Source organism: Scyliorhinus canicula, chromosome 8 (assembly GCF_902713615.1).
Source record: "Scyliorhinus canicula chromosome 8, sScyCan1.1, whole genome shotgun sequence".
Taxonomy (NCBI): domain Eukaryota; kingdom Metazoa; phylum Chordata; class Chondrichthyes; order Carcharhiniformes; family Scyliorhinidae; genus Scyliorhinus; species Scyliorhinus canicula.
The window spans coordinates 197,698,723-197,726,138 of record NC_052153.1 but is presented as its reverse complement, the minus strand read 5'-3'; the positions used below and the strand labels follow the sequence as shown (position 1 = coordinate 197,726,138).

Here is a 27,416-nt window from a genome sequence, read left to right as displayed (position 1 = left end):
TCACTGTCCTGACGGTCCCAGTCCTGACGGTCACTGTCCTGACGGTCACTGTCCTGACGGTCACTGTCCTGACGGTCCCAGTCCTGACGGTCCCAGTCCTGACGGTCACTGTCCTGACGGTCCCAGTCCTGACGGTCACTGTCCTGACGGTCACTGTCCTGACGGTCCCAGTCCTGACGGTCCCAGTCCTGACGGTCACTGCCCTGACGGTCCCAGTCCTGACGGTCACTGTCCTGACGGTCACTGTCCTGACGGTCCCAGTCCTGACGGTTCCAGTCCTGACGGTCACTGTCCTGACGGTCCCAGTCCTGACGGTCCCAGTCCTGACGGTCACTGTCCTGACGGTCCCAGTCCTGACGGTCACTGTCCTGACGGTCACTGTCCTGACGATCACTGTCCTGACGGTCACTGTCCTGACGATCCCAGTCCTGACGGTCACTGTCCTGACGGTCACTGGCCTGACGGTCCCAGTCCTGACGGTCACTTCCCTGACGGTCACTCCCCTGACGGTCCCAGTCCTGACGGTCACTGCCCTGACGGTCACTGTCCTGACGGTCACTTCCCTGACGGTCACTGTCCTGACGGTCACTTCCCTGACGGTCACTGTCCTGACGGTCCCAGTCCTGACGGTCACTGTCCTGACGGTCACTGTCCTGACGGTCACTGTCCTGACGTTCACTGTCCTGACGGTCACTGTCCTGACGGTCCCAGTCCTGACGGTCACTGTCCTGACGGTCGCAGTCCTGACGGTCCCAGGCCTGACGGCCCCAGTCCTGATGGTCACTGTCCTGACGGTCACTGTCCTGATGGTCCCAGTCCTGACGGTCACTTCCCTGATGGTCACTGCCCTGACGGTCCCAGTCCTGACGGTCACTGTCCTGACGGTCACTGTCCTGACGGTCCCAGTCCTGACGGTCACTGTCCTTACTGTCACTGTCCTGACGGTCACTGTCCTGACGGTCCCAGTCCTGACGGTCACTTTCCTGACGGTCACTGTCCTGACGGTCCCAGTCCTGACGGTCACTGTCCTGACGGTCACTGTCCTGACGGTCACTGTCCTGACGGTCCCAGTCCTGACGGTCCCAGTCCTGACGGTCACTGTCCTGACGGTCCCAGTCCTGACGGTCCCAGTCCTGACGGTCCCAGTCCTGACGGTCACTGTCCTGACGGTCACTGTCCTGACGGTCCCAGTCCTGACGGCCCCAGTCCTGACGGTCACTGCCCTGACGGTCCCAGTCCTGACGGTCACTGTCCTGACGGTCACTGTCCTGACGGTCACTGTCCTGCCGGTCCCAGTCCTGACGGTCCCAGTCCTGACGGTCACTGTCCTGACGGTCCCAGTCCTGACGGTCCCAGTCCTGACGGTCCCAGTCCTGACGGTCACTGCCCTGACGGTCCCAGTCCTGACGGTCACTGTCCTGACGGTCACTGCCCTGACGGTCACTGCCCTGACGGTCCCAGTCCTGACGGTCCCAGTCCTGACGGTCACTGTCCTGACGGTCACTGCCCTGACGGTCACTGTCCTGACGGTCCCAGTCCTGACGGTCACTGTCCTGACGGTCCCAGTCCTGACGGTCCCAGTCCTGACGGTCACTGTCCTGACGGTCACTGTCCTGACGGTCACTTCCCTGACGGTCTCTGTCCTGACGGTCACTGTCCTGACGGTCACTGTCCTGACGGTCACTGTCCTGACGGTCCCAGTCCTGACGGTCACTGTCCTGACGGTGACTGTCCTGACGGTCACTTCCCTGACGGTCTCTGTCCTGACGGTCACTGTCCTGACGGTCACTGTCCTGACGGTCACTTCCCTGATGGTCTCTGTCCTGACGGTCACTGTCCTGACGGTCCCAGTCCTGACGGTCACTGTCCTGACGGTCACTGTCCTGACGGACACTGTCCTGACGGTCCCAGTCCTGACGGTCACTGTCCTGACGGTCCCAGTCCTGACGGTCACTGTCCTGACGGTCACTGTCCTGACGGTCCCAGTCCTGACGGTCCCAGTCCTGACGGTGACTGACCTGACGGTCACTGTCCTGACGGTCACTGGCCTGACGGTCACTGTCCTGACGGTCCCAGTCCTGACGGTCACTGCCCTGACGGCCCCAGTCCTGACGGTCACTTCCCTGACGGTCACTGTCCTGACGGTCACTTCCCTGACGGTCTCTGTCTTGATGGTCACTGTCTTGACGGTCACTGTCCTGACGTCCCAGTCCTGACGGTCACTGTCCTGACGGTCACTGTCCTGACGGTCCCAGTCCTGACGGTCACTGTCCTTACTGTCACTGTCCTGACGGTCCCAGTCCTGACGGTCACTGTCCTGACGGTCACTGTCCTGACGGTCCCAGTCCTGATGGTCACTTTCCTGACGGTCACTGTCCTGACGGTCCCAGTCCTGACGGTCACTGTCCTGACGGTCACTGTCCTGACGGTCACTGTCCTGACGGTCCCAGTCCTGACGGTCCCAGTCCTGACGGTCACTGTCCTGACGGTCCCAGTCCTGACGGTCACTGTCCTGACGGTCACTGTCCTGACGGTCCCAGTCCTGACGGTCCCAGTCCTGACGGTCACTGCCCTGACGGTCCCAGTCCTGACGGTCCCAGTCCTGACGGTCACTGTCCTGACGGTCCCAGTCCTGACGGTCCCAGTCCTGACGGTCACTGCCCTGACGGTCACTGTCCTGACGGTCACTGTCCTGACGATCACTGTCCTGACGGTCACTGTCCTGACGATCCCAGTCCTGACGGTCACTGGCCTGACGGTCCCAGTCCTGACGGTCACTTCCCTGACGGTCACTCCCCTGACGGTCCCAGTCCTGACGGTCACTGTCCTGACGGTCACTTCCCTGACGGTCACTGTCCTGACGGTCACTTCCCTGACGGTCACTGTCCTGATGGTCACTACCCTGACGGTCCCAGTCCTGACGGTCACTACCCTGACGGTCCCAGTCCTGACGGTAACTGTCCTGACGGTCACTCCCCTGACGGTCACTGCCCTGACGGTCACTGTCCTGACGGTCACTGCCCTGACGGTCCCAGTCCTGACGGTCACTGTCCTGACGGTCCCAGTCCTGATGGTCACTGTCCTGACGGTCACTGTCCTGACGGTCCCAGTCCTGACGGTCACTGTCCTTACTGTCACTGTCCTGACGGTCCCAGTCCTGACGGTCACTGTCCTGACGGTCACTGTCCTGACGGTCACTGTCCTGATGGTCACTTTCCTGATGGTCACTGTCCTGACGGTCCCAGTCCTGACGGTCACTGTCCTGACGGTCACTGTCCTGACGGTCCCAGTCCTGACGGTCCCAGTCCTGACGGTCACTGCCCTGACGGTCCCAGTCCTGACGGTCCCAGTCCTGACGGTCACTGTCCTGACGATCACTGTCCTGACGGTCACTGTCCTGACGGTCCCAGTCCTGACGGTCACTGTCCTGGCGGTCACTGTCCTGACGGTCACTGTCCTGACGGTCACTGCCCTGACGGTCACTGCCCTGACGGTCCCAGTCCTGACGGTCACTGTCCTGACGGTCACTTCCCTGACGGTCACTGCCCTGACGGTCCCAGTCCTGACGGTCACTCCCCTGACGGTCCCAGTCCTGACGGTCACTGCCCTGACGGTCACTGTCCTGACGGTCACTTCCCTGACGGTCACTGTCCTGACGGTCACTGCCCTGACGGTCACTACCCTGACGGTCCCAGTCCTGACGGTCACTGTCCTGACGGTCACTGCCCTGACGGTCACTGCCCTGACGGTCCCAGTCCTGACGGTCACTGCCCTGACGGTCACTGTCCTGACGGTCCCAGTCCTGACGGTCACTGTCCAGACGGTCCCAGTCCTGACGGTCCCAGTCCTGACGGTCACTACCCTGACGGTCCCAGTCCTGACGGTAACTGTCCTGACGGTCACTCCCCTGACGGTCACTGCCCTGACGGTCACTGTCCTGACGGTCACTGCCCTGACGGTCCCAGTCCTGACGGTCACTGTCCTGACGGTCACTGTCCTGACGGTCCCAGTCCTGACGGTCACTGTCCTGACGGTCACTGTCCTGACGGTCACTGTCCTGACGGTCACTGTCCTGACGATCCCAGTCCTGACGGTCACTGCCCTGACGGTCACTGCCCTGACGGTCACTGTCCTGACGGTCACTGTCCTGACGATCCCAGTCCTGACGGTCACTGTCCTGACGGTCCCAGTCCTGACGGTCACTGTCCTGACGGTCACTTCCCTGACGGTCACTGTCCTGACGGTCACTTCCCTGACGGTCCCAGTCCTGACGGTCCCAGTCCTGACGGTCACTGTCCTGACGGTCCCAGTCCTGACGGTCACTGTCCTGACGGTCACTTCCCTGACGGTCACTGTCCTGACGGTCACTGTCCTGACGGTCCCAGTCCTGACGGTCCCAGTCCTGACGGCCCCAGTCCTGACGGTCACTGTCCTGACGGTCCCAGTCCTGACGGTCACTACCCTGACGGTCACTGTCCTGACGGTCACTGTCCTGACGGTCACTGTCCTGACGGTCACTGTCCTGACGGTCACTCCCCTGACGGTCACTGTCCTGACGGTCCCAGTCCTGACGGTCACTGTCCTGATGGTCCCAGTCCTGACGGTCACTGTCCTGACGGTCCCAGTCCTGACGGTCACTGTCCTGACGGTCCCAGTCCTGACGGTCCCAGTCCTGACGGTCACAGTCCTGACGGTCACTGTCCTGACAGTCTCAGTCCTGACGGTCACTGTCCTGACGGTCACTCCCCTGACGGTCACTGTCCTGACGGTCCCAGTCCTGACGGTCACTGTCCTGATGGTCCCAGTCCTGACGGTCACTGTCCTGACGGTCCCAGTCCTGACGGTCACTGTCCTGACGGTCCCAGTCCTGACGGTCCCAGTCCTGACGGTCACAGTCCTGACGGTCACTGTCCTGACAGTCTCAGTCCTGACGGTCACTGTCCTGACGGTCACTGCCCTGACGGTCCCAGTCCTGACGGTCACTGTCCTGACGGTCCCAGTCCTGACGGTCACTGTCCTGACGGTCACTGTCCTGACGGTCCCAGTCCTGACGGTCCCAGTCCTGACGGTCCCAGTCCTGACGGTCCCAGTCCTGACGGTCACTGTCCTGACGGTCCCAGTCCTGACGGTCACTGTCCTGACGGTCACTGTCCTGACGGTCCCAGTCCTGACGGTCCCAGTCCTGACGGTCCCAGTCCTGACGGTCACTGTCCTGACGGTCCCAGTCCTGACGGTCACTGTCCTGACGGTCCCAGTCCTGACGGTCCCAGTCCTGACGGTCACTGGTCTGACGGTCCCAGTCCTGACGGTCACTTCCCTGACGGTCCCAGTCCTGACGGTCCCAGTCCTGACGGTCACTGTCCTGACGGTAACTTCCCTGACGGTCCCAGTCCTGACGGTCCCAGTCCTGACGGTAACTTCCCTGACGGTCTCTGTCCTGACGGTCACTGTCTTGACGGTCCCAGTCCTGACGGTCCCAGTCCTGACGGTCACTTCCCTGACGGTCACTGTCCTGACGGTCACTGTCCTGATGGTCACTGTCCTGACGGTCACTGTCCTGACGGTCCCAGTCCTGACGGTCCCTGTCCTGACGGTCACTGTCCTGACGGTCACTGTCCTGACGGTCACTGTCCTGACGGTCCCAGTCCTGACGGTCACTGTCCTGACGGTCACTGCCCTGACGGTCACTGTCCTGACGGTCCCAGTCCTGACGGTCCCTGTCCTGACGGTCACTGTCCTGACGGTCACTGTCCTGACGGTCACTGCCCTGACGGTCCCAGTCCTGACGGTCCCAGTCCTGACGGTCACTGTCCTGACGGTCCCAGTCCTGACGGTCCCAGTCCTGACGGTCCCAGTCCTGACGGTCACTTCCCTGACGGTCACTGTCCTGACGGTCACTTCCCTGACGGTCACTGCCCTGACGGTCCCAGTCCTGACGGTCACTCCCCTGACGGTCCCAGTCCTGACGGTCACTGCCCTGACGGTCACTGTCCTGACGGTCACTTCCCTGACGGTCACTGTCCTGACGGTCACTGCCCTGATGGTCACTACCCTGACGGTCCCAGTCCTGACGGTCACTGTCCTGACGTTCACTGTCCTGACGGTCCCAGTCCTGACGGTCCCAGTCCTGACGGTCACTGTCCTGACGGTCACTGTCCTGACGGTCCCAGTCCCTGACGGTCCCAGTCCTGACGGTCCCAGTCCTGACGGTCCCAGTCCTGACGGTCACTGTCCTGACGGTCACTGCCCTGACGGTCACTGCCCTGACGGTCCCAGTCCTGACGGTCCCAGTCCTGACGGTCACTGCCCTGACGGTCACTGTCCTGACGGTCCCAGTCCTGACGGTCCCAGTCCTGACGGTCACTGCCCTGACGGTCACTGTCCTGACGGTCACTGTCCTGACGGTCACTGTCCTGACGGTAACTTCCCTGACGGTCTCTGTCCTGACGGTCACTGTCCTGACGGTCACTTCCCTGACGGTCCCAGTCCTGACGGTAACTTCCCTGACGGTCACTGCCCTGACGGTCCCAGTCCTGACGGTCCCAGTCCTGACGGTCACTGTCCTGACGGTCACTTCCCTGACGGTCCCAGTCCTGATGGTCACTGTCCTGACGGTCACTGTCCTGACGGTCACTTCCCTGACGGTCACTGTCCTGACGGTCCCAGCCCTGATGGTCACTGTCCTGACGGTCACTGTCCTGATGGTCCCAGTCCTGACGGTCCCAGTCCTGACGGTCACTGTCCTGACGGTCACTGTCCTGACGGTCCCAGTCCTGACGGTCCCAGTCCTGACGGTCACTGTCCTGACGGTCACTTCCCTGACGGTCTCTGTCCTGACGGTCACTGTCCTGACGGTCACTTCCTGACGGTCCCCAGTCCTGGACGGTAACTTCCCTGACGGTCACTGCCCTCGACGGGTCACTGTCCTGAAGGTCCCCAGTCCGATTGGTACTGTACTGACGGTCACTGTCCTGACGGTCACTGTCTCTGACGGTCACTGTCCTGACTTGCCAGCCCTGAGGGTCACTGTCCGACGGTCCTGTCCTGACGGTCACTGCCTGACGGTCCCTGTCCTGACGGTCCCAGTCCTGACGGTCACTGTGCATGACGGTCCCCTGACGGTCCCCAGTCCTGACGGTCCCAGTCCTGACAGGTCCATGTACCTGGACGGTCACTGACCTGACGGTCACTGCCTGACGGTCACTGTCCTGACGGTCCCAGTCCTGACGGTCACTGTCCTGACGGTCACTGTCCTGACGGTCCCAGTCCTGACGGTCCCAGTCCTGACGGTCACTGTCCTGACGGTCCCAGTCCTGACGGTCCCAGTCCTGACGGCCCCAGTCCTGACGGTCACTGTCCTGACGGCCCCAGTCCTGACGGTCACTGTCCTGACGGCCCCAGTCCTGACGGTCACTCCCCTGACGGTCACTGTCCTGACGGTCACTGTCCTGCCGGTCCCAGTCCTGCCGGTCCCAGTCCTGACGGTCACTGCCCTGACGGTCACTGTCCTGACGGTCCCAGTCCTGACGGTCACTGCCCTGACGGTCCCAGTCCTGACGGTCACTGTCCTGATGGTCACTGTCCTGACGGTCACTGTCCTGACGGTCACTGTCCTGACGGTCACTGCCCTGACGGTCCCAGTCCTGACGGTCACTGTCCTGATGGTCACTGTCCTGACGGTCACTGCCCTGACGGTCCCAGTCCTGACGGTCACTGCCCTGACGGTCCCAGTCCTGACGGTCACTGTCCTGATGGTCACTACCCTGACGGTCACTGTCCTGACGGTCACTGACCTGACGGTCCCAGTCCTGACGGTCACTGCCCTGACGGTCACTGTCCCCGCCGATCGCTGTCTTCAGCTGTCACGGTTCTGTGGTCCTGACTGTGATCACTCCGCTTCAGTGCGAGTGTGAACACTGACAGCGGAGGTTGGATTGGTGTTTGGATGTTTCCAAAGAGCTGAATATTTTATCTGTTAATCCATCAGAGACATCAGCAGAGGAGGAGCTACTGAAAGTATCAGAATCACAAATATCCATCCCCAGCAACACAGGGATTCAGGTAAGTGTCTTTACTGACAGCTGAGTGAAGTATTTTCTGCAACCGAATCACACTGACAACAGCACACTCCAGTGTGATCCTTCTTACTGAATGTGGAGCCTGGTGCTAACCCCTGAATTATCCCGTACCCCAGTGAGAGTCAGTATGTGTGGGACCCGTACCCCAGTGAGAGTCAGTGTGTGTGGGACCCGTACCCCAGTGAGAGTCAGTGTGTGTGGGACCCGTACCCCAGTGAGAGTCAGTGTGTGTGGGACCCGTACCCCAGTGAGAGTCAGTGTGTGTGGGACCCATACCCCAGTGAGAGTCAGTGTGTGTGGGACCCACACCCCAGTGAGAGTCAGTGTGTGTGGGTCTGTATCCCAGTGAGAGTCAGTGTGTGTGGGACCCGTACCCCAGTGAGAGTCAGTGTGTGTGGGACCCGTACCCCAGTGAGAGTCAGTGTGTGTGGGTCTGTATCCCAGTGAGAGTCAGTGTGTGTGGGACCCGTACCCCAGTGAGAGTCAGTGTGTGTGGGACCCGTACCCCAGTGAGAGTCAGTGTGTGTGGGACCCGTACCCCAGTGAGAGTCAGTGTGTGTGGGTCTGTATCCCAGTGAGAGTCAGTGTGTGTGGGACCCCTACCCCAGTGAGAGTCAGTATGTGTGGGACCCGTACCCCAGTGAGAGTCAGTGTGTGTGGGACCCGTACCCCAGTGAGAGTCAGTGTGTGTGGGACTGTACCCCAGTGAGAGTCAGTGTGTGTGGGACCCGTACCCCAGTGAGAGTCAGTGTGTGTGGAACTGTACCCCAGTGAGAGTCAGTGTGTGTGGAACCGTACCCCAGTGAGAGTCAGTGTGTGTGGAACCCGTACCCCAGTGAGAGTCAGTGTGTGTGGGACCCGTACCCCAGTGAGAGTCACTGTGTGTGGGACCCGTACCCCAGTGAGAGTCAGTGTGTGTGGGACCCGTACCCCAGTGAGAGTCAGTTTGTGTGGAACTGTACCCCAGTGAGAGTCAGTGTGTGTGGGAACCGTACCCCAGTGAGAGTCAGTGTGTGTGGAACTGTGTCCCAGTGAGAGTCAGTGTGTGTGGGTCCCGTACGCCAGTGAGAGTCAGTGTGTGTGGGACCCATACCCCAGTGAGAGTCAGTGTGTGTGGAACCCGTATCCACGTGCGAGTTAGTAATTTTTGGGAGTAAGATGGGTTGCTGCAGTCAATCACATTCTGTAAGTTACCAGTGAGGGTGGACCATGGCACAGTGGTTTGCACTGTTGCTTCACAGCTCCAGGGTCCCAGTTCAATTCCCGGCTTGAGTCACTGTCTGTGCGGAGTCTGCACGTTCTCCCCGTGTCTGCGTGGGTTTCCTCCGGGTGCTCCGGTGTCTTCCCACAAGTCCTGAAAGACGTGCTGTTGGGTGAATTGGACATTCTGAATTCTCCCTCTGTGTACCTGAAGAGGCGCCGGAATGTGGCGACTAGGGGCTTTTCACAGTAACTTCATTTCAGTATTAATATAAGCCGACTTGTGACACTAATAAAGATGATTATTATTAACTGTTGTTATCTGTTCCAGCTGAGTGTCAGGGCCCAGCTGGGAGCGAGAGCCGCCAGGTTTCTGAAGAAAGGGAAGAGTGTTCCTGACGAGTTATTGGTGCAGATTCTGGTTGAGCATGTGCGGTAAGTGTCATGATGTCAGGCTAGAGTGTGATTGCTGTACCTTTCCTGATCAATGTCACATGGTATCTGCTTGTAAATTGGTGATGATAGGCCCTTCAACCTCCGTCTTTCTAATGAAAACAGTCCGAGTCTATTCAGCCTCCCCCCATAGCTAACACCCTCCAGACCAGGCAACATCCTGGGAAACCTCCTCTGTACCCTCTCCAAAGCCTCCACATCCTTCTGGTAGTGTGGTGACCAGAATTGTGCGCAATATTCCAAGTACGGCCTTACCAAGGTTAAATACATCTGCAACATGACTTGCCAGTTTTTATACTCGATGCCCCGTCCAATGAAGGCAAGCATTCCGTATGCTTTCCTGACCACCTTGTCCTCTTGTGTTGCCACCTTCAAAGATCTGTGGACCTGCACGCCCAGATCTCTCTGACTTTCTATATTCCTAAGAGTTTGCAATTTCATAGAACATAGAACAGTCCAGCACAGTACAGGCCCTTCAGCCCACGATGTTGTGCCGACCATTTATCCTAATCTAAGATCAACCTAGTTCTGCGCTGTTTCTTCACCTCCCACTGCTTCTGCTGGAGTTTAATGAATGTACAGGAGTGGATGTCGGTCAAGTCTGTCAAAGAGTCATCTGCACTGGCCATTGCTTTGATGAGGATATCCTTTAGGTCTGGGGATTGGACAATGATGAACATAGAACAGTACAGCACAGTACAGGCCCTTCAGCCACTGCTGTCCATGTGCCTGTCTAAGGGTCGCTTAAATGTCCCTAATGACTCTGACTCCACCACCTCTGCTGGCTGTGCATTCCACACACCCACCACTCTCTGTGTAAAGAACCTACCTCTGACATCTCCCCTATACCTTCCTCCAATCACCTTCAAATTTCCTGCATATTTCCGCTCTATATTGGACCGACCAAAATAAATTACCTCACATTTGTCCCGATTAAACTAATTTAATAATAATAATCATCATTAGTGTCACAAGTAGGCTTACATTAACACTGCCATGAAGTTACTGTGAAAAGCCCCTAGTCGCCACATTCCGGTGCCTGTTCGGGTACACAGAGGGAGAATTCAGAATGTCCAATTCACCTAACAGCCCGTCTTTCGACACTTGTGGGAGGAAACCGGAGCACCCGGAGGAAACTCACGCAGACACGGGGAGAACGTGCACACTCCACACGGATAGTGACTCAAGCCGGGAATTGAACTGGGACCCTGGCGCTGTGAAGCGACAGTGCTAACCACTGTGCTACCATGCCACCATGTCAGATGAATACTGATACACTGTTCCTTCACCTCAACTATACCTTCTCAGGTACACATACACCCAGATTTTTTTATGATAACACAAATTGCACAACCTATCTTTTTTTTTAAATAATTTTTATTGAAATTTTTACAAAATATAAACATCTTAACTCTGTTAACAAACACCCGCAGTAACACCCCAAGAACAATACCCCCCCAACTTCAAGAGCAACTTCAAACAAAAGGAAAAAGGAAAAGAAAAACAAAAAAGCACCCAAACAACAAAAGGGAAAGAGATAGCACCCGCCACATCTCACAGATCCATATACACAGTTCTTCCTCCCCCCAATCCAGACCCTCCCTCCCTCCATCCCCCCCCCCCCCCCCCCCCCCCCCCCCCCCCCCGGGTTGCTGCTGCTGTCGGCCTATTTCCCTACCGTTCCGCCAGTAAGTCCAGGAAAGGCTGCCACCGCCTGAAAAACCCTTGTACTGATCCCCTCAGGGCAAATTTCACCCTCTCCAATTTAATGAACCCCGCCATATCATTGATCCAGGCCTCCACGCTTGGGGGCCTCGCATCCTTCCATTGGAGCAAGATCCTCCGCCGGGCTACTAGGGACGCAAAGGCCAGGTCACCGGCCTCTATCGCCTCCTGCACTCCCGGCTCCACTGCCACCCCAAAAATTGCGAGTCCCCAGCCTGGCTCGACCCTGGATCCCACCACCCTCGACACCGTCCTAGCTACCCACTTCCAAAACTCCCCCAACGCTGGGCACGCCCAAAACATATGGGCGTGGTTCGCTGGGCTCCCCGAGCACCTAGCACACCTGTCCTCGCCCCCGAAAAACCTACTCATCCTCGACCCAGTCATGTGAGCCCTATGCAGCACCTTGAACTGTATGAGGCTAAGCCTCACACAGGAAGAGGAGGAATTCACTCTCTCCAGGGCATCCGCCCACGTCCCCTCATCAATCTCCTCACCCAGCTCCTCTTCCCATTTACCCTTCAGTTCCTCCACCGAGGCCTCGTCTACCTCCTGCATTACCCGGTATATGTCCGAAAACCTCCCTCCTCCGACCCACACCCCCGAGAGCACCCTGTCCCGTACCCCACAAGGGGAACCCCTCCATCTGCCGCCTGGCAAACGCCCTAACCTGCATGTACCGAAACATGTTCCCCGGGGGGAGCCCAAACTTCCCCTCTAACTCCCCCAAGCTCGCGAACCTCCCCTCCACAAACAGGTCCCTCAACCTCCTAACCCCTGACCTGTGCCAGCCCAGAAATCTGCCATCAATGCTCCCCGGAACAAACCGATGGTTCCCCCGTATCGGGGCCTCCATCGAGCCCCCCATTTCTCCCCTGTGCCGTCTCCATTGCCCCCAAATTTTGAGGGTAGCCGCCACCACCGGGCTCGTGGTATACCTCGTTGGAGGGAGCGGCAAAGGCGCTGTCACTAGCGCCTCCAAGCTCGTGCCCACACAAGACGCCGCCTCCATCCTCTTCCATGCTGCCCCCTCCCCGTCCATTACCCACTTACGCACCATCGCTGCGTTGGCAGCCCAATAGTACCCACAGAGGTTGGGCCACGCCAGCCCCACCCTATCCCTGCCTCGTTCCAGGAACACTCTTCTAACCCTCGGAGTCCCACGCGCCCACACAAATCCCGTGATATTCCTGTTGACCCTCCTAAAAAGGCCTTCGGGATAAGGATGGGAAGGCACTGGAACAGGAACAAAAGAACAGTCATCTTAACGGACTGCACCCTCCCCGCCAGTGACAGCGGTAACATATCCCACCTCTTAAACTCCTCCTCCATCTGCTCCACCAACCTTGTGAGGTTGAGCTTGTGCAGGGCCCCCCAGCTCCTAGCCACCTGGACCCCTAGGTACCTGAAGCTCTTCCCTGCCTGCTTCAGTGGGAGCCTACCAATCCCCTCCTCTTGATCCCCCCGGATGCACCACAAACACCTCACTCTTGCCCAGGTTCAACTTGTACCCCGAGAAACCCCCGAATTCCCTAAGAATCCTCATCATCTCTGGCATTCCCCCCACCGGGTCCGCCACATACAGCAACAGGTCGTCCGTGTACAGCGACACTCGATGCTCCTCCCCACCCCGCACCAGGCCCCTCCAGTTCCCTGACTCCCTCAATGCCATAGCCAGGGGCTCAATCGCCAACGCGAAGAGCAAGGGGGACAGGGGGCACCCCTGCCTCGTCCCCCGGTACAGCCGAAAGTACTCCGACCTCCTCCTATTTGTGGCTACACTCTCCATCGGGGCCTCGTAGCAGTCTCACCCACTGGATAAACCCCTCCCCAAACCCAAACCTCTCCAACACCTCCCACAAATACTCCCACTCAACCCTATCAAAGGCCTTCTCCGCGTCCAACGCCACCACTATCTCCGCCTCCCCTTCCATGGCCGGCATCATAATGACATTGAGGAGCCTTCGCACGTTCGTATTCAACTGCCTTCCCTTCACAAACCCCGTCTGGTCCTCATGTATGACCCCGGTCACACAATCCTCTATTCTAGTGGCCAGGATCTTTGCCAGCAGCTTAGCGTCGGCGTTCAGCAGCGAAATCGGCCTATATGACCCGCACTGCAGAGGGTCCTTGTCCCGCTTCAGGATCAAGGAAATCAGCACCCGTGACATAGTTGGGGGCAAAGCCCTCCCCTCCCTTGCCTCGTTAAAGGTCCGGACCAACAGGGGGCCCAACAGGTCCACATACCTTTTATAGAATTCCGCCGGAAACCCGTCCGGCCCCGGCACCTTCCCCGACTGCATCCTCCCTATCCCCTTGACCACCTCCTCCAGCTCGATCGGCGCCCCTAAACCCTCCACCTGCTCCTCCTCCACCCTCGGGAATCGCAGCTTGTCCATGAAGTGCCCCATTCCATCCCCCTCCACCGGGGGTTCAGACCGGTACAGTTCCCCATAGAAGTCCCTGAAGACCCCATTGACATCTACCCCCCTCCGCACCACCTTCCCAGCTCTATCCGTCACTCCCCCAATCTCCCTGGCCGCATCTCGCTTCCGGAGCTGGTGTGCCAGCATCCTGCTCGCCTTCTCCCCGTATTCATACACCGCCCCCTGTGCTTTCCTCCACTGAGCTTCCGCCTTTCTGGTAGTCAATAGGTCAAATCTGGCCTGAAGGCTACGCCTCTCCCTCAGCAATCCCTCCTCTGGGGCCTCCGCATATCTCCTATCCACTCTCACCATCTCCCCTATCAGTCTCTCCCTCTCCCTCTGCTCCCCCCTCTCCCTATGGGTTTGAATGGAGATCAATTCCCCCCTCATCACCGCCTTCAATGCCTCCCAGACCATCCCCACTCGAACCTCCCCGTTATCATTGGCCTCGAGGTATCTCTCTATACACCCCCGGACCCTCCCGGCCACCTCCTCATCTGCCAACAGCCTCACCTCCAAGCGCCAGAGCGGACGTTGGTCCCTCTCTTCCCCCAGCCCGAGGTCCACCCAGTGCGGGGCATGATCCGAAATGGCAATGGCGGAGTATTCCACATCCTCCACCCTCGACACCAACCCCCTGCTCAGGACAAAAAAAATCAATCCTCGAGTAGGCCTTATGTACGTGGGAGAAAAGCAAGTATTCCCTGGCCCTTGGCCTCGCAAACCTCCCCCCCCCCCCCCCCCCCCCCCCCAATCTGGTCCATGAATCCCCTCAGCACCTTGGCCGCCGCCAGCCTCCTACCTGTCCGGGACTTGGATCGATCCAATGGGGGATCCAGTACTGTGTTGAAGTCCCCCCCCCCATGATCAGGCCCCCCACCTCCAGGTCCGGAATGCGGCCCAGCATACGCCGCATAAACCCCGCATCGTCCCAATTTGGGGCATAAACATTCACCAACACCACCCGCTCCCCCTGCAGCTTACCACTCACCATCACATATCTCCCGCCACTCTCAGCCAACACATTTAACGCCTCAAATGACACCTTCTTCCCCACCAGGATCGCCACCCCCTTACTCTTCTCAGCCAGCCCTGAGTGAAATACTTGGCCCACCCATCCCTTCCTCAGCCGAACCTGGTCCACCACTCTCAGGGGTGTCTCCTGAAGCATGGCCACATCCGCCTTCAGCCCCTTCAGGTACGCAAATACCCGGGTCCATTTGACCGGCCCATTCAGCCCCCTCACATTCCAGGTTATCAGCCAGATCCGAGGGCTCCCTGCCCCCCTCCCCTGCCGATTAGCCATACCCCATCCCTTGCCCACCCCCGGCCAGCGTCCCCCGCTCTGCCAGTTTCCCACGGCAGCAACTCCCCCCCTCCAGCACCCCCTGCGTCCTCCAGCTCCTTCCTGACCGTTTCAGCAGCAACCCGGTACCCCCCCCCCCAGGCTAGGACCCCTCCTAGCCGCGCCCCTCCCTCCACAGCACTCCCGTGAGCCAGCTAACTTCTGCTGACTCCAGCGACTCCCGCCCTACCTTCGGCTCCTCCCAACGTGGGACTGCCCCTCCTCCATTGTGCCCGTCAACGGGTCCACCCTCCCCCCGCTCTTGCGCGGTGAAAGAAAACAACCAGCAACGACCCGCGCTTCTCAGCCCCGGCCCCGCCCCCACCATCTCACAGCGCGGGAACCCCGCAGAAAGCCCGCGCTTTTGCCCTGCCGGTCCCCGCCTCCTTCAGGGCCACTCCCATTGTCAGTCCCCCCCCACCAGCTCCCCGAACTCCCCGTTTACCCCTCTGCCCGAACCCGTCCACCCGACCCCTGCTTAAAAACCCCTATAGAAAAAACAGTACGACATTCTTACACTAAACCAAGCAAATGCAAATACAGTATTATACAACATCCCCCATCCTAGACCCTCAGTTTGAGTCCAATTTCTCGGCCTGCACAAAGGCCCACGCCTCCTCCGGGGACTCAAAATAATGGTGCCGATCCTGATTGGTGACCCACAGACGCGCCGGCTGCAACATGCCGAACTTCACACTCCGCCTGTGGAGCACCGCCTTCGTCCGGTTAAATCCGGCCCTCCGCCTCGCCACCTCCGCACTCCAGTCCTGGAAGATCCGCACCTCCGTGTTATCCCACTTGCTGCTCCGCTCCCTCTTGGCCCACCGGAGCACACACTCACGATCCACGAACCGATGAAACCGCACCAACACCGCCCGCGGCGCCTCGTTCGGCTTGGGCCTCCTAGCCAGAATTCTGTGGGCTCCTTCCAACTCCAGGGGCCCCTGGAAGGACCCAGCTCCCATCAGCGAGTTTAACATAATCACCACTGTGGTGATATGATCTGCATACTCGTCTGCCATTGGGCCAGAACGTTGGCTTACCATTGGCCCTGGTCGGTCATGTGCCTCTCGACCGATTGGCCGAGAGGCTGAGTTAACCACGCCTCTATTAACGAGGTATAAATGGTCAGACGCCTGACAATCGGCCCTTTCCATTGTAGACGATCGCAGAGCTGTGTTCTCGTCAATTAAAGCCTGACTTTGGTAAATCACTCGCCTCGCGTACAATCGATGGTACATCAACCACATAGGCCGCTAGGTCCGACCCCTCCAGCCCCTCCTCCTCGACCGGTTGTCCAGCTCCTCGAACCGCTCCTGCCATCTTTTATGGAGCGCCTCGTGCATCTCCACCTTCCCCGCCACGGCCACAACCTCGTCCTCCCTTTCGGCGGCCTGCTGCTGCAGCTCCCGGATCGCAGCCCCCTGGGCTGTCTGGGTCTCCATCAGTTCCCTGTTGGTTACCTTCAGGGACTCCAGCAGCTCCAACTTCAGCTCCTGGAAGCGGCTCAGCAGAATCGCCTGCTGCTCCTGCACCCACTGCCTCAGCTCCTCGAGGCCTCCGCCGGCCGCCATTTTTTCTTCCTGCCCCCGTTTTTTCAGAGGCACTTTCCTTGGTTTTTTTTCTGCCCCGCTCCTGGTCCGGACCATGGGACCGCTGGGGTCGCCTCCTGTCTTCTTCCCCCATTGGGAATCGCCGCTGCAGCTCCGTTGGGGGCCCTGAAAAGAGCCCCAAAGTCCGTTCACCGCGGGAGCCGCCGAAAAAGCGGCTTAGCTGATCATTGCCGCCACCGGAAGTTCTGCACAACCTATCTTATGGCGAGTACACAGTCTCTGGGGGCAGCACGGTAGCATGGTGGTTAGCATAAATGCTTCACAGCTCCAGGGTCCCAGGTTCGATTCCCCGCTGGGTCACTGTCTGTGTGGAGTCTGCCCGTCCTCCCCGTGTGTGCGTGGGTTTCCTCCGGGTGCTCCGGTTTCCTCCCGCAGTCCAAAGATGTGCGGGTTAGGTGGATTGGCCATGATAAATTGCCCGTAGTGTCCTAAAGAGTAAGGTTAAGGGGGGGGTGGTTGTTGGGTTATGGGCATAGGGTGGATACGTAGGCTTGAGTAGGGTGATCATTGCTCGGCACAACATCGAGGGCCGAAGGGCCTGTTCTGTGCTGTACTGTTCTATTCTATTCTATAGAAAATAGGGGAGTGTCTGAGCCATTCAGCCCATCGAGTCTGCTCCACCAGTTGATATGATCATGTCTGATCTAATATGATAATCCTCAATTCCAATTTTTGATTTGATTTGATTTATTATTGTCACATGTATTAGTACACAGTGAAAAGTATTGTTTCTTGCATGCTGTACAAACAATGCATACCGTACATAGGGAAGGAAGGAGAGACTGCAGAATATAATGTTACAGTTATAGCAAGGTGTAGAGAAAAGATCAACTTAATACGAGGTAGGTCCACTCAAAAGTCTGATGGCAGTGGGGAAGAAACTGTTCTTGAGTCGGTTGGTACGTGACCTCAAACTTTGGCATCTTTTTCCGGAGAGTATGTCCGGGGTGCGTGGGGTCCTTAATTATTCTGGCTGAATAATTAAGGGCCGGCCCCTACAGCTCTCTGTGGTAACGGCCCGGCCCCTACAGATCTCTGCGGTAACGGCCCGGCCTCTACAGCTCTCTGCGGTAACGACCCGGCCCCGACAGCTCTCTGCGGTAACGGCCCGGCCTCTCCAGCTCTCTGCGGTAACGACCCGGCCCCTACAGCTCTCTGCGGTAACGGCCCGGCCCCTACAGCTCTCTGCGGTAACGACCCGGCCCCTACAGTTCTCTGCGGTAACGACCCGGCCCCGACAGCTCTCTGCGGTAACGGCCCGGCCTCTCCAGCTCTCTGCGGTAACGACCCGGCCCCTACAGCTCTCTGCGGTAACGGCCCGGCCCCTACAGCTCTCTGCGGTAACGGCCCGGCCCCTACAGCTCTCTGCGGTAACGGCCCGGCCTCTACAGCTCTCTGCGGTAACGGCCCGGCCTCTACAGCTCTCTGCGGTAACGGCCTGGCCCCTACAGCTCTCTGCGGTAACGGCCCGGCCTCTACAGCTCTCTGCGGTAACGGCCCGGCCTCTACAGCTCTCTGCGGTAACGGCCCGGCCCCTACAGCTCTCTGCGGTAACGGCCCAGCCTCTACAGCTCTCTGCGGTAATGACCCGGCCTCTACAGCTCTCTGCGGTAACGGCCCGGCCCCTACAGCTCTCTGCGGTAACGGCCCGGTCCCTACAGCTCTCTGCGGTAACGGCCCGGCCTCTACAGCTCTCTGTGGTAATGACCCAGCCTCTACAGCTCTCTGCGGTAACGGCCCGGCCTCTACAGCTCTCTGCGGTAACGGCCCGGCCTCTACAGCTCTCTGCGGTAACGGCCCAGCCCCTACAGCTCTCTGCGGTAACGGCCCAGCCTCTACAGCTCTCTGCGGTAATGACCCGGCCTCTACAGCTCTCTGCGGTAACGGCCCGGCCCCTACAGCTCTCTGCGGTAACGGTCCGGCCTCTACAGCTCTCTGCGGTAACGGCCCAGCCTCTACAGCTCTCTGCGGTAACGGCCCGGCCTCTACAGCTCTCTGCGGTAACGGCCCAGCCCCTACAGCTCTCTGCGGTAACGGCCCGGCCCCTACAGCTCTCTGCGGTAACGGCCCGGCCCCTACAGCTCTCTGCGGTAACGGCCCGGCCTCTACAGCTCTCTGCGGTAACGGCCCGGCCCCTACAGCTCTCTGCGGTAACAGCCCGGCCCCTACAGCTCTCTGCGGTAACGGCCCGGCCCCTACAGCTCTCTGCGGTAACGGCCCGGCCCCTACAGATCTCTGCGGTAACGGCCCGGCCTCTACAGCTCTCTGCGGTAACGACCCGGCCCCTACAGCTCTCTGCGGTAACGGCCCGGCCTCTCCAGCTCTCTGCGGTAACGACCCGGCCCCTACAGCTCTCTGCGGTAATGGCCCGGCCCCTACAGCTCTCTGCGGTAACGGCCCGGCCCCTACAGCTCTCTGCGGTAACGGCCCGGCCCCTACAGCTCTCTGCGGTAACGGCCCGGCCTCTACAGCTCTCTGCGGTAACGGCCCGGCCCCTACAGCTCTCTGCGGTAACGGCCCGGCCCCTACAGCTCTCTGCGGTAACGGCCCGGCCCCTACAGCTCTCTGCGGTAACGGCCCGGCCTCTACAGCTCTCTGCGGTAACGGCCTGGCCCCTACAGCTCTCTGCGGTAACGGCCCGGCCTCTACAGCTCTCTGCGGTAACGGCCCGGCCCCTACAGCTCTCTGCGGTAACGGCCCAGCCCCTACAGCTCTCTGCGGTAACGGCCCGGCCTCTACAGCTCTCTGCGGTAACGGCCCGGCCTCTACAGCTCTCTGCGGTAATGGCCCGGCCTCTACAGCTCTCTGCGGTAACGGCCCGGCCTCTACAGCTCTCTGCGGTAACGGCCCGGCCCTTACAGCTCTCTGCGGTAACGGCCCGGCCTCTACAGCTCTCTGCGGTAACGGCCCGGCCTCTACAGCTCTCTGCGGTAACGGCCCAGCCTCTACAGCTCTCTGCGGTAAAGAATTCCACAGATTCACTCCCCTCTGAGAGAGGAAATTCCTCCTCGTCTCTGTCTGAAATGGGTGACCCCCTTACTCTGAGATTCTGCCCTCTGGTCCCAGACTCTCTCACCAGGGGAAACAACCTCTCAGCATCGACCCTCTCAAACCCCATGAGTATCCGATATGTCTCAATAAGGTCAAAGAACAAAGAAAATTACAGCACAGGAACAGGCCCTTCGGCCCTCCCAGCCTGCGCCAATCCAGATCCTTTATCTAAACCTGTCGCCTATTTTCCAAGGTCGACTTCCCTCTGTTCCTGCCCGTTCATATACCTGTCTAGATGCATCTTAAATGATGCTATCGTGCCCGCCTCTACCACCTCCGCTGGTAAAGCGTTCCAGGCACCCACCACCCTCTGCGTAAAAAGCTTTCCACGCACATCTCCCTTAAACTTTCCCCCTCTCACCTTGAAATCGTGACCCCTTGTAACTGACACCCCCACTCTTGGAAAAAGCTTGTTGCTATCCACCCTGTCCATACCTCTCATAATTTTGTAGACCTCAAACAGGTCCCTCCTCAACCTCCGTCTTTCCATTGAAAACAATCCTCATCTACTCAACCTTTCTTCATAGCTAGCACCCTCCATACCAGGCAACATCCTGGTGAACCTCCTCTGCACCCTCTCTAAAGCATCCACGTCCTTCTGGTAATGTTTCGACCAGAACTGCACGCAGTATTCCCAAATGTGGCCGAATCAAAGTCCTATACAACTGTAACATGACCTGCCGACTCTTGTACTCAATACCCCATCCGATGAAGGCAAGCATGCTGTATGCATTCTTGACCACTCTATCCACCTGCGTTGCCACCTTCTTGGATTGGATTGGATTGGATTTGTTTATTGTCACGTGTACCGAGGTACTCGAGCAACTCAACAGATCATTCAGTACAAAATTCAAGAAAATACATGAGAATACATAATAGGGCAACACAATATATACAATGTAACTACATAAGCATTGGCATCGGATGAAGTATACAGGGTGTAGTGTTAATGAGGTCAGTCAATAAGAGGGTCGTTTAGGAGTCTGGTGACAGTGGGGAAGAAGCTGTTTTTGAGTCTGTTCGTGCATGTTCTCAGACTTCTGAATCTCCTGCCCGATGGAAGAAGTTGGAAAAGTGAGTAAGCCGGGTGGGAGGGGTCTTTGATTATGCTGCCCGCTTTCCCCCGGCAGCAGGAGGTGTAGATGGAATCAATGGATAGGAAGCAGGTTCGTGTGATGGACTGGGCGGTATTCACGACTCTCTGAAGTTCCTTGCGGTCCTGGGCCGAGCAGTTGCCATACCAGGCTGTGATGCAGCCCGATAGGATGCTTTCTATAGTGCATCTGTAAAAGTTGGTAAGGGTTAATGTGGACATGCTGAATTTCCTTAGTTTCCTGAGGAAGTATAGGCGCTGTTGTGCTTTAGAACATAGAACACTACAGCGCAGTACGGGCCCTTCGGCCCTCGATGTTGTGCCGACCTGTGAAACCATCTGAAGCCTATCTGACCTACACTATTCCATTTTCATCCATATGTCTATCCAGTGACCACTTAAATGCCCTTAAAGTTGGCGAGTCTACTACTGTTGCAGGCAGGGCGTTCCACACCCCTACTACTCTCTGAGTATAGAAACTGCCTCTGACATCTGTCCTACATCTATCACCCCTCAATTTAAAGCTATGTCCCCTCGTGTTGGTCATCACCATCCGAGGAAAAAGACTCTCACTGTCCACCCTATCTAACCCTCTGACTATCTTATATGTCTCTATTAAGTCACCTCTCAGCCTTCTCCTCTCTAATGAAAACAACCTCAAGTCCCTGAGCCTTTCCTCGTAAGACCTTCCCTCCATACCAGGCAACATCCTAGTAAATCTCCTCTGAACCCTTTCCAAAGCTTCCACATCCTTCCTATAATGTGGTGACCAGAACTGCACGCAGTACTCCAGGTGCGGCCGCATCAGAGTTATGTACAGCTGCAGCATGACCTTGTGGCTCCGAAACTCAATCCCCCTGCTGATAAAGGCTAGCACACCATATGCCTTCTTAACAGCCCTATTAACCTGGGTGGCAACTTTCAGGGATTTATGTACCTGGATGCCGAGATCTCTCTGTTCATCTACACTACCAAGAATCTTGCCATTAGCCCAGTACTCTGCATTCCTGTTACTCCTTCCAAAGTGAACCACCTCACACTTTTCCGCATTAAACTCCATCTGCCACCTCTCAGCCCAGCTCTGCAGCTTATCTATGTCCCTCTGTACCCTATAACATCCTTCAGCACTATCCACAACTCCACCGACCTTCGTGTCATCTGCAAATTTACTAACCCATCCTTCTACACCCTCTTCCAGGTCATTTATAAAAATGACAAACAGCAGTGGCCCCAAAACAGATCCTTGCGGTACACCACTAGTAACTGAACTCCAGGATGAACATTTGCCATCAACCACCACCCTCTGTCTTCTTTCAGCTAGCCAATTACTGATCCAAACCACTAAATCACCTTCAATCCCATACTTCCTTATTTTCTGCAATAGCCTACCGTGGGGAACCTTATCAAACGCCTTACTGAAATCCATATACACCACATCAACCGCTTTACCCTGATCCACCTGTTTGGTCACCTTCTCAAAAAACTCAATAAGGTTTGTGAGGCATGACCTACCCTTCACAAACCGTGTTGACTATCGCTAATCAACTTGTTCTTTTCAAGATGATTATAAACCCTATCTCTTGTAACCTTTTCCAACATTTTACCCACAACCAAAGTAAGGCTCACAGGTCTATAATTACCAGGGTTGTCTCTACTCCCCTTCTTGAACAAGGGGACAACATTTGCTATGCTCCAGTCTTCCGGGACTATTCCTGTCGACAAAGACGACACAAAGATCAAGGACAAAGGCACTGCAATCTCCTCCCTGGCTTCCCAGAGAATCCTAGGATAAATCCCATCTGGCCCAGGGACTTATCTATTTTGACATTTTCCAAAATTGCTAACACCTCCTCCTTTTGAACCTCAATCCATCTAGCCTGGTCGACTGAACCTGAGTGTTCTCCTCGACAACATTGTCCTTTCTCCAGTGTCAACACTGACGAAAAATATCCATTTAACGCTTCCCCTATCTCCTCTGATTCCACAACACAACTTTCCACTACTATCCTTGATTGGCCCTAATGTTACTCTAGTCATTCTTTTGTTCCTGATAATACCTACAGAAAGCCTTAGGGTTTTCCTGATCCTATCCGCCAACGACTTTTCGTGTCTCTCCTCGCTCTTCTTAACTCTCCCAGTTGGTGATAGCGTTGACGTGAGTGGACCAGGACAGATTTTTGGTGATGTGCACCCCTAGGAATTCAAACTGCTAACCATCTCCACCTCGGCCCCGTTGATGCTGACAGGGTGTGTACAGTACTTTGCTTCCTGAAGTCCGATGACCAGCTCTTTAGTTATGCTGGCATTGAGGGAGAGATTGTGTCGTTACACCACTCCATTAGGTTCTCTATCTCCCTCCTGTATTCGGACTCTTCGTTATTCGAGATCCGGCCCACTATGGTCGTATCGTCAGCAAACTTGTACAATGGACCTGAACGCCCAGATCTCTCTGTACATCAATTTTCCCCAGGACTCTTTTGACCATATAGTCCGCTCTTGAATTAGATCTTCCAAAATGCATCACCTCGCATTTGCCTGGATTGAACTCCATCTGCCCAACTCTCCAATCTATCTATATTTTGTTGTATTCTCTGACAGTCCTCCTCTCTATCTGCAACTCCACCAATCTCAGTATCATCTGCAAACTTGCTAATCAGACCACCTATACCTTCCTCCAGGTCATTTATGTAGATCACAAACAACAGTGGTCCGAGCACGGATCCCTGTGGAACACCACTCGTCACCTTTCTCCATTTTGAGACACTCCCTTCCACGACTACTCTCTGTCTCCTGTTGCCCAGCCAGTTCTTTATCCATCTAGCTAGTACACCCTGAACCCCATACGACTTCACTTTTTCCATCAACCTGCCATGGGAAACTTTATCAAATGCTTTACTGAAGTCCATGTATATGACATCTACAGCCCTTCCCTCATCAATTAACTTTGTCACTTCCTCAAAGAATTCTATTAGGTTTGTAAGACATGACCTTCCCTGCACTAAACCATGCTGCCTATCACTGATAAGTCTATTTTCTTCCAAATGTGAATAGATCCTATCCCTCAGTATCTTCTCCAACAGTTTGCCTACCACTGACGTCAAGCTCACAGGTCTATAATTCCCTGGATTACCCCTGCTACCCATCTTAAACAAAGGGACAACATTAGCAATTCTCCAGTCCTCCGGGACCTCACCCGTTCTCAAGGATGCTGCAAAGATATCTGTTAAGGCCCCAGCTATTTCGACCCTCCGCTTCCCTCGGTAACCTGGGATAGATCCTATCCGGTCCTGGGGACTTGTCCACCTAATGTCTTTTAGAATACCCAAAACTCCCCCTTCCTTATGACGACTTGACCTAGAGTATTTAAACATCCATCCCTAGCCTCAACATCCGTCATGTCCCTCTCCTTTGTGAATACCGATGCAAAGTACTCATTAAGAATCTCACCCATTTCCTCTGAGTCCACGCATAAATTCCCTCCTCTGTCTTTGAGTGGGTCAATCCTTTCTCTAGTTACCCTCTTGCTCCTTTTCTACAAATAAAAGGCTTTGGGATTTTCCTTAACCCTGTTAGCCAAAGATATTTCATGACCCCTTTTAGCCCTCTTTATTGCACGTTTGAGATTCATCCTACTTTCCCGATATTCCTCCAAAGCTTCATCAGTTTTGAGTTGCCTCGATCTTATGTATGCTTCCTTTTTCATCTTAGCTAGTCTCACAATTGAACCCATCATCCATGGTTCCCTAATCTTGCCATTTCTATCTTTCATTTTCACAGGAACATGTCTGTCCTGCACTCTAATCAACCTTTCCTTAAAAGACTCCCACATTTCAAATGTGGATTTACCCTTAAACAGCTGCTCCCAATTTCCTAGCTCCTGCCGAATTTTGTTATACTCTGCCTTTCCCCAATTTAGCACTCTTCCTTTCGGACCACTCTCGTCTTTGTCCATGAGTATTCTAAAACTTACGGAATTGTGATAGCTATTCCCAAAGTAATCAACCGACTGAAACATCAACCACCTGGCCGGGATCATTCCCCAATACCAGGTCCAGTATGGCCCCTTCCGAGTTGGACTATTTACATACTGCTCTAAAAAACTCTCCTGGATGCTCCTTACAAACTCTGCTCATCTACGCCTCCAACACTACACGAATCCCTTCAATGTTGGGGAAGTTAAAATCTCCCATCACAACCACCCTATTGCTCCTACATTGTTTCTATAATCTGTCTGCATATTTGTACCTCTACTTCATGCTTGCTTTTGGGAGGTCTGTAGTAAAAGTCCCAACAATGTTACTGCACCCTTCCTATTTCTCAGCTCCACCCATATTGCCTCAGTGCTCGAATCCTCCATCGTGCCCTCCTTAATCACAGATGGATATCATCTCTGACGAGTAATGCAACTCCTCCACCCCTTCTACCTCCCTCTCTATCCCTCCTGAGCATCTATACCCTGGGAATATTCAGTTGCCAGTCTTGCCCATTCCCTCAACCAAGTCTCAGTAATACCAATAACATCATATTCCCAGGTACTAATCCAAGCCCTAAATTCATCTGCCTTACCTGCTACACTTTTTTTTTAGAACAGTACAGCACAGAACAGGGCCCTTCGGCCCTCGATGTTGTGCCGAGCAATGACCACCCTACTCAAGCCCACGTATCCACCCTATACCAGTAACCCAACAACCCCCATTAACCTTATTTTTTAGGACACTAAGGACAATTTAGCCTGGCCAATCCACCTACCCGCACATCTTTGGACTGTGGGAGGAACCGGGAGCACCCGGAGGAAAACCCACGCACACACGGGGGAGGACGTGCAGACTCCGCACAGACAGTGACCCAGCCGGGAATTGAACCTGGGACCCTGGAGCTGTGAAGCATTTATGCTAACCACCATCCTACCGTGCTACCGTGCTACTTCTCGCATTAAAACAATGCACCTCAGACCACCTGTCCCTTTGCGTTTATCATCTCTTCCCTGTCTACTCTTCCCCTTAGTCACAATTGAGTTTAGTGTCTTATACCTTACTGGCTTTAGTTTCTGCCTCTTACTGACGTCTAACTTTCCTAATCTGGTTCCCATCCCCCTGCCCACATTAGTTTAAAACCTCCCTAACAGTGTTAGCAAAATCACCCCCAAGGACATTGGTTCCAGTCCTGCCCAGGTGTAGACCATCCGGTTTGTAATGGTTTCCACCGCCCCCAGAACCGGTTTCCAATGTCCCAAAATCTGAACCCCTCCCTCCTGCACCATCTCTCAAGCCACGTATTCATTCTGACTATTCTTGAATTTCTACTCTGACTGTCCCGTGGCACTGGTAGCAATCCTGGGATTACCACCTTTGAGGTCCTACTTTTTAACTTATCTCCTAACTCCCTAAATTCTGATTGTAGGACCTCATCCCATTTTTTACCTATATCATTGGTGCCTATATGCACCACGACAGCTGGCTGTTCACCTTCCCCCTTCAGTATGTCCTGCAGCCAATCGGAGACATCCCTGACCCGAGCACCCGGGAGGCAACATACCATTCGGGAGTCTCGTTTTCGACCACGGAAACGCCTGTCTACTCCCCTTACGATTGAATCCCGTATGACTATAGTGCTGCCAGTCTTTTTCCCACCCTTCTGTGCAGCAGAGCCAGCCACGGTGCCATGAGCCTGGCTACTACTGCCTTCCCCTGGTGAGTCATCTCCCCCAACAGTATCCAATACGGTATACCTGTTTTGGAGGGAGATGACCGCAGGGGACACCAGCACTGCCTTCCTGCTCTTTCTCTGCCTTTTGGTCACCCATTCCCTGTCTCCCTCACCAATCCTAATCTGCGGTGTGACCAACTCACTGAACGTGCTATCCACGACCTCCTCAGCATCGCGGATGCTCCAAAGTGAATCCATCCGCAGCTCCAAAGCCGTCATGCGGTCTAACAGGAGCTGCAACTGGACACACTTCCCGCACATGAAGGAGTCAGGGGCATCGGCCGCGTCCCTGAACTCCCACACTGAGCTCGAGGTCGCCTCTCATTCTTCTAAACTTCAATGAGGACAGGCCCTACTTAACCTCTCCTCCGAAAGACGTGCTGTTAGGTGAATTGGACATTCTGAATTCTCCCTCAGTGTACCTGAACAGGAGCCGGAATGTGACGACTCGGGAATTTTCACAGTAACTTCACTGCAGTGTTAATGCGAGCCTACTTGTAACAATCAAGATTATTATTATCTTGTTCTGGGAAAAATGCATCAGCAGACTCCTGTGACTCTCTGTTCAGTAACCACCCTCCACATTTCTAAACAGAAAATCGGGTTCCACCTTGGCATCTGATTTCTCCAGGGGTAACATCAGTTGGGATGGGAAGACTGGAAGGTTTGATCCAATAAATGTGTGATTTCCAAAAATCTTTATGTTTACCTGTTCCCTTGCAGCTC

At 56.0% G+C, this 27,416-nt stretch overlaps 1 protein-coding gene across 1 annotated transcript in view; it reads left to right on the top strand.

Annotated features, from left to right (window-relative positions):
• spef2 (sperm flagellar 2) overlaps positions 1 to 27,416 on the top strand; it is a 293,647-nt gene that overhangs the window by 107,039 nt on the left and 159,192 nt on the right. Inside the window, 2 exon segments of the mRNA XM_038803926.1 lie at positions 7,988 to 8,061; positions 9,610 to 9,714. Of these exon segments, the coding sequence (XP_038659854.1) occupies positions 7,988 to 8,061; positions 9,610 to 9,714 (179 nt within the window).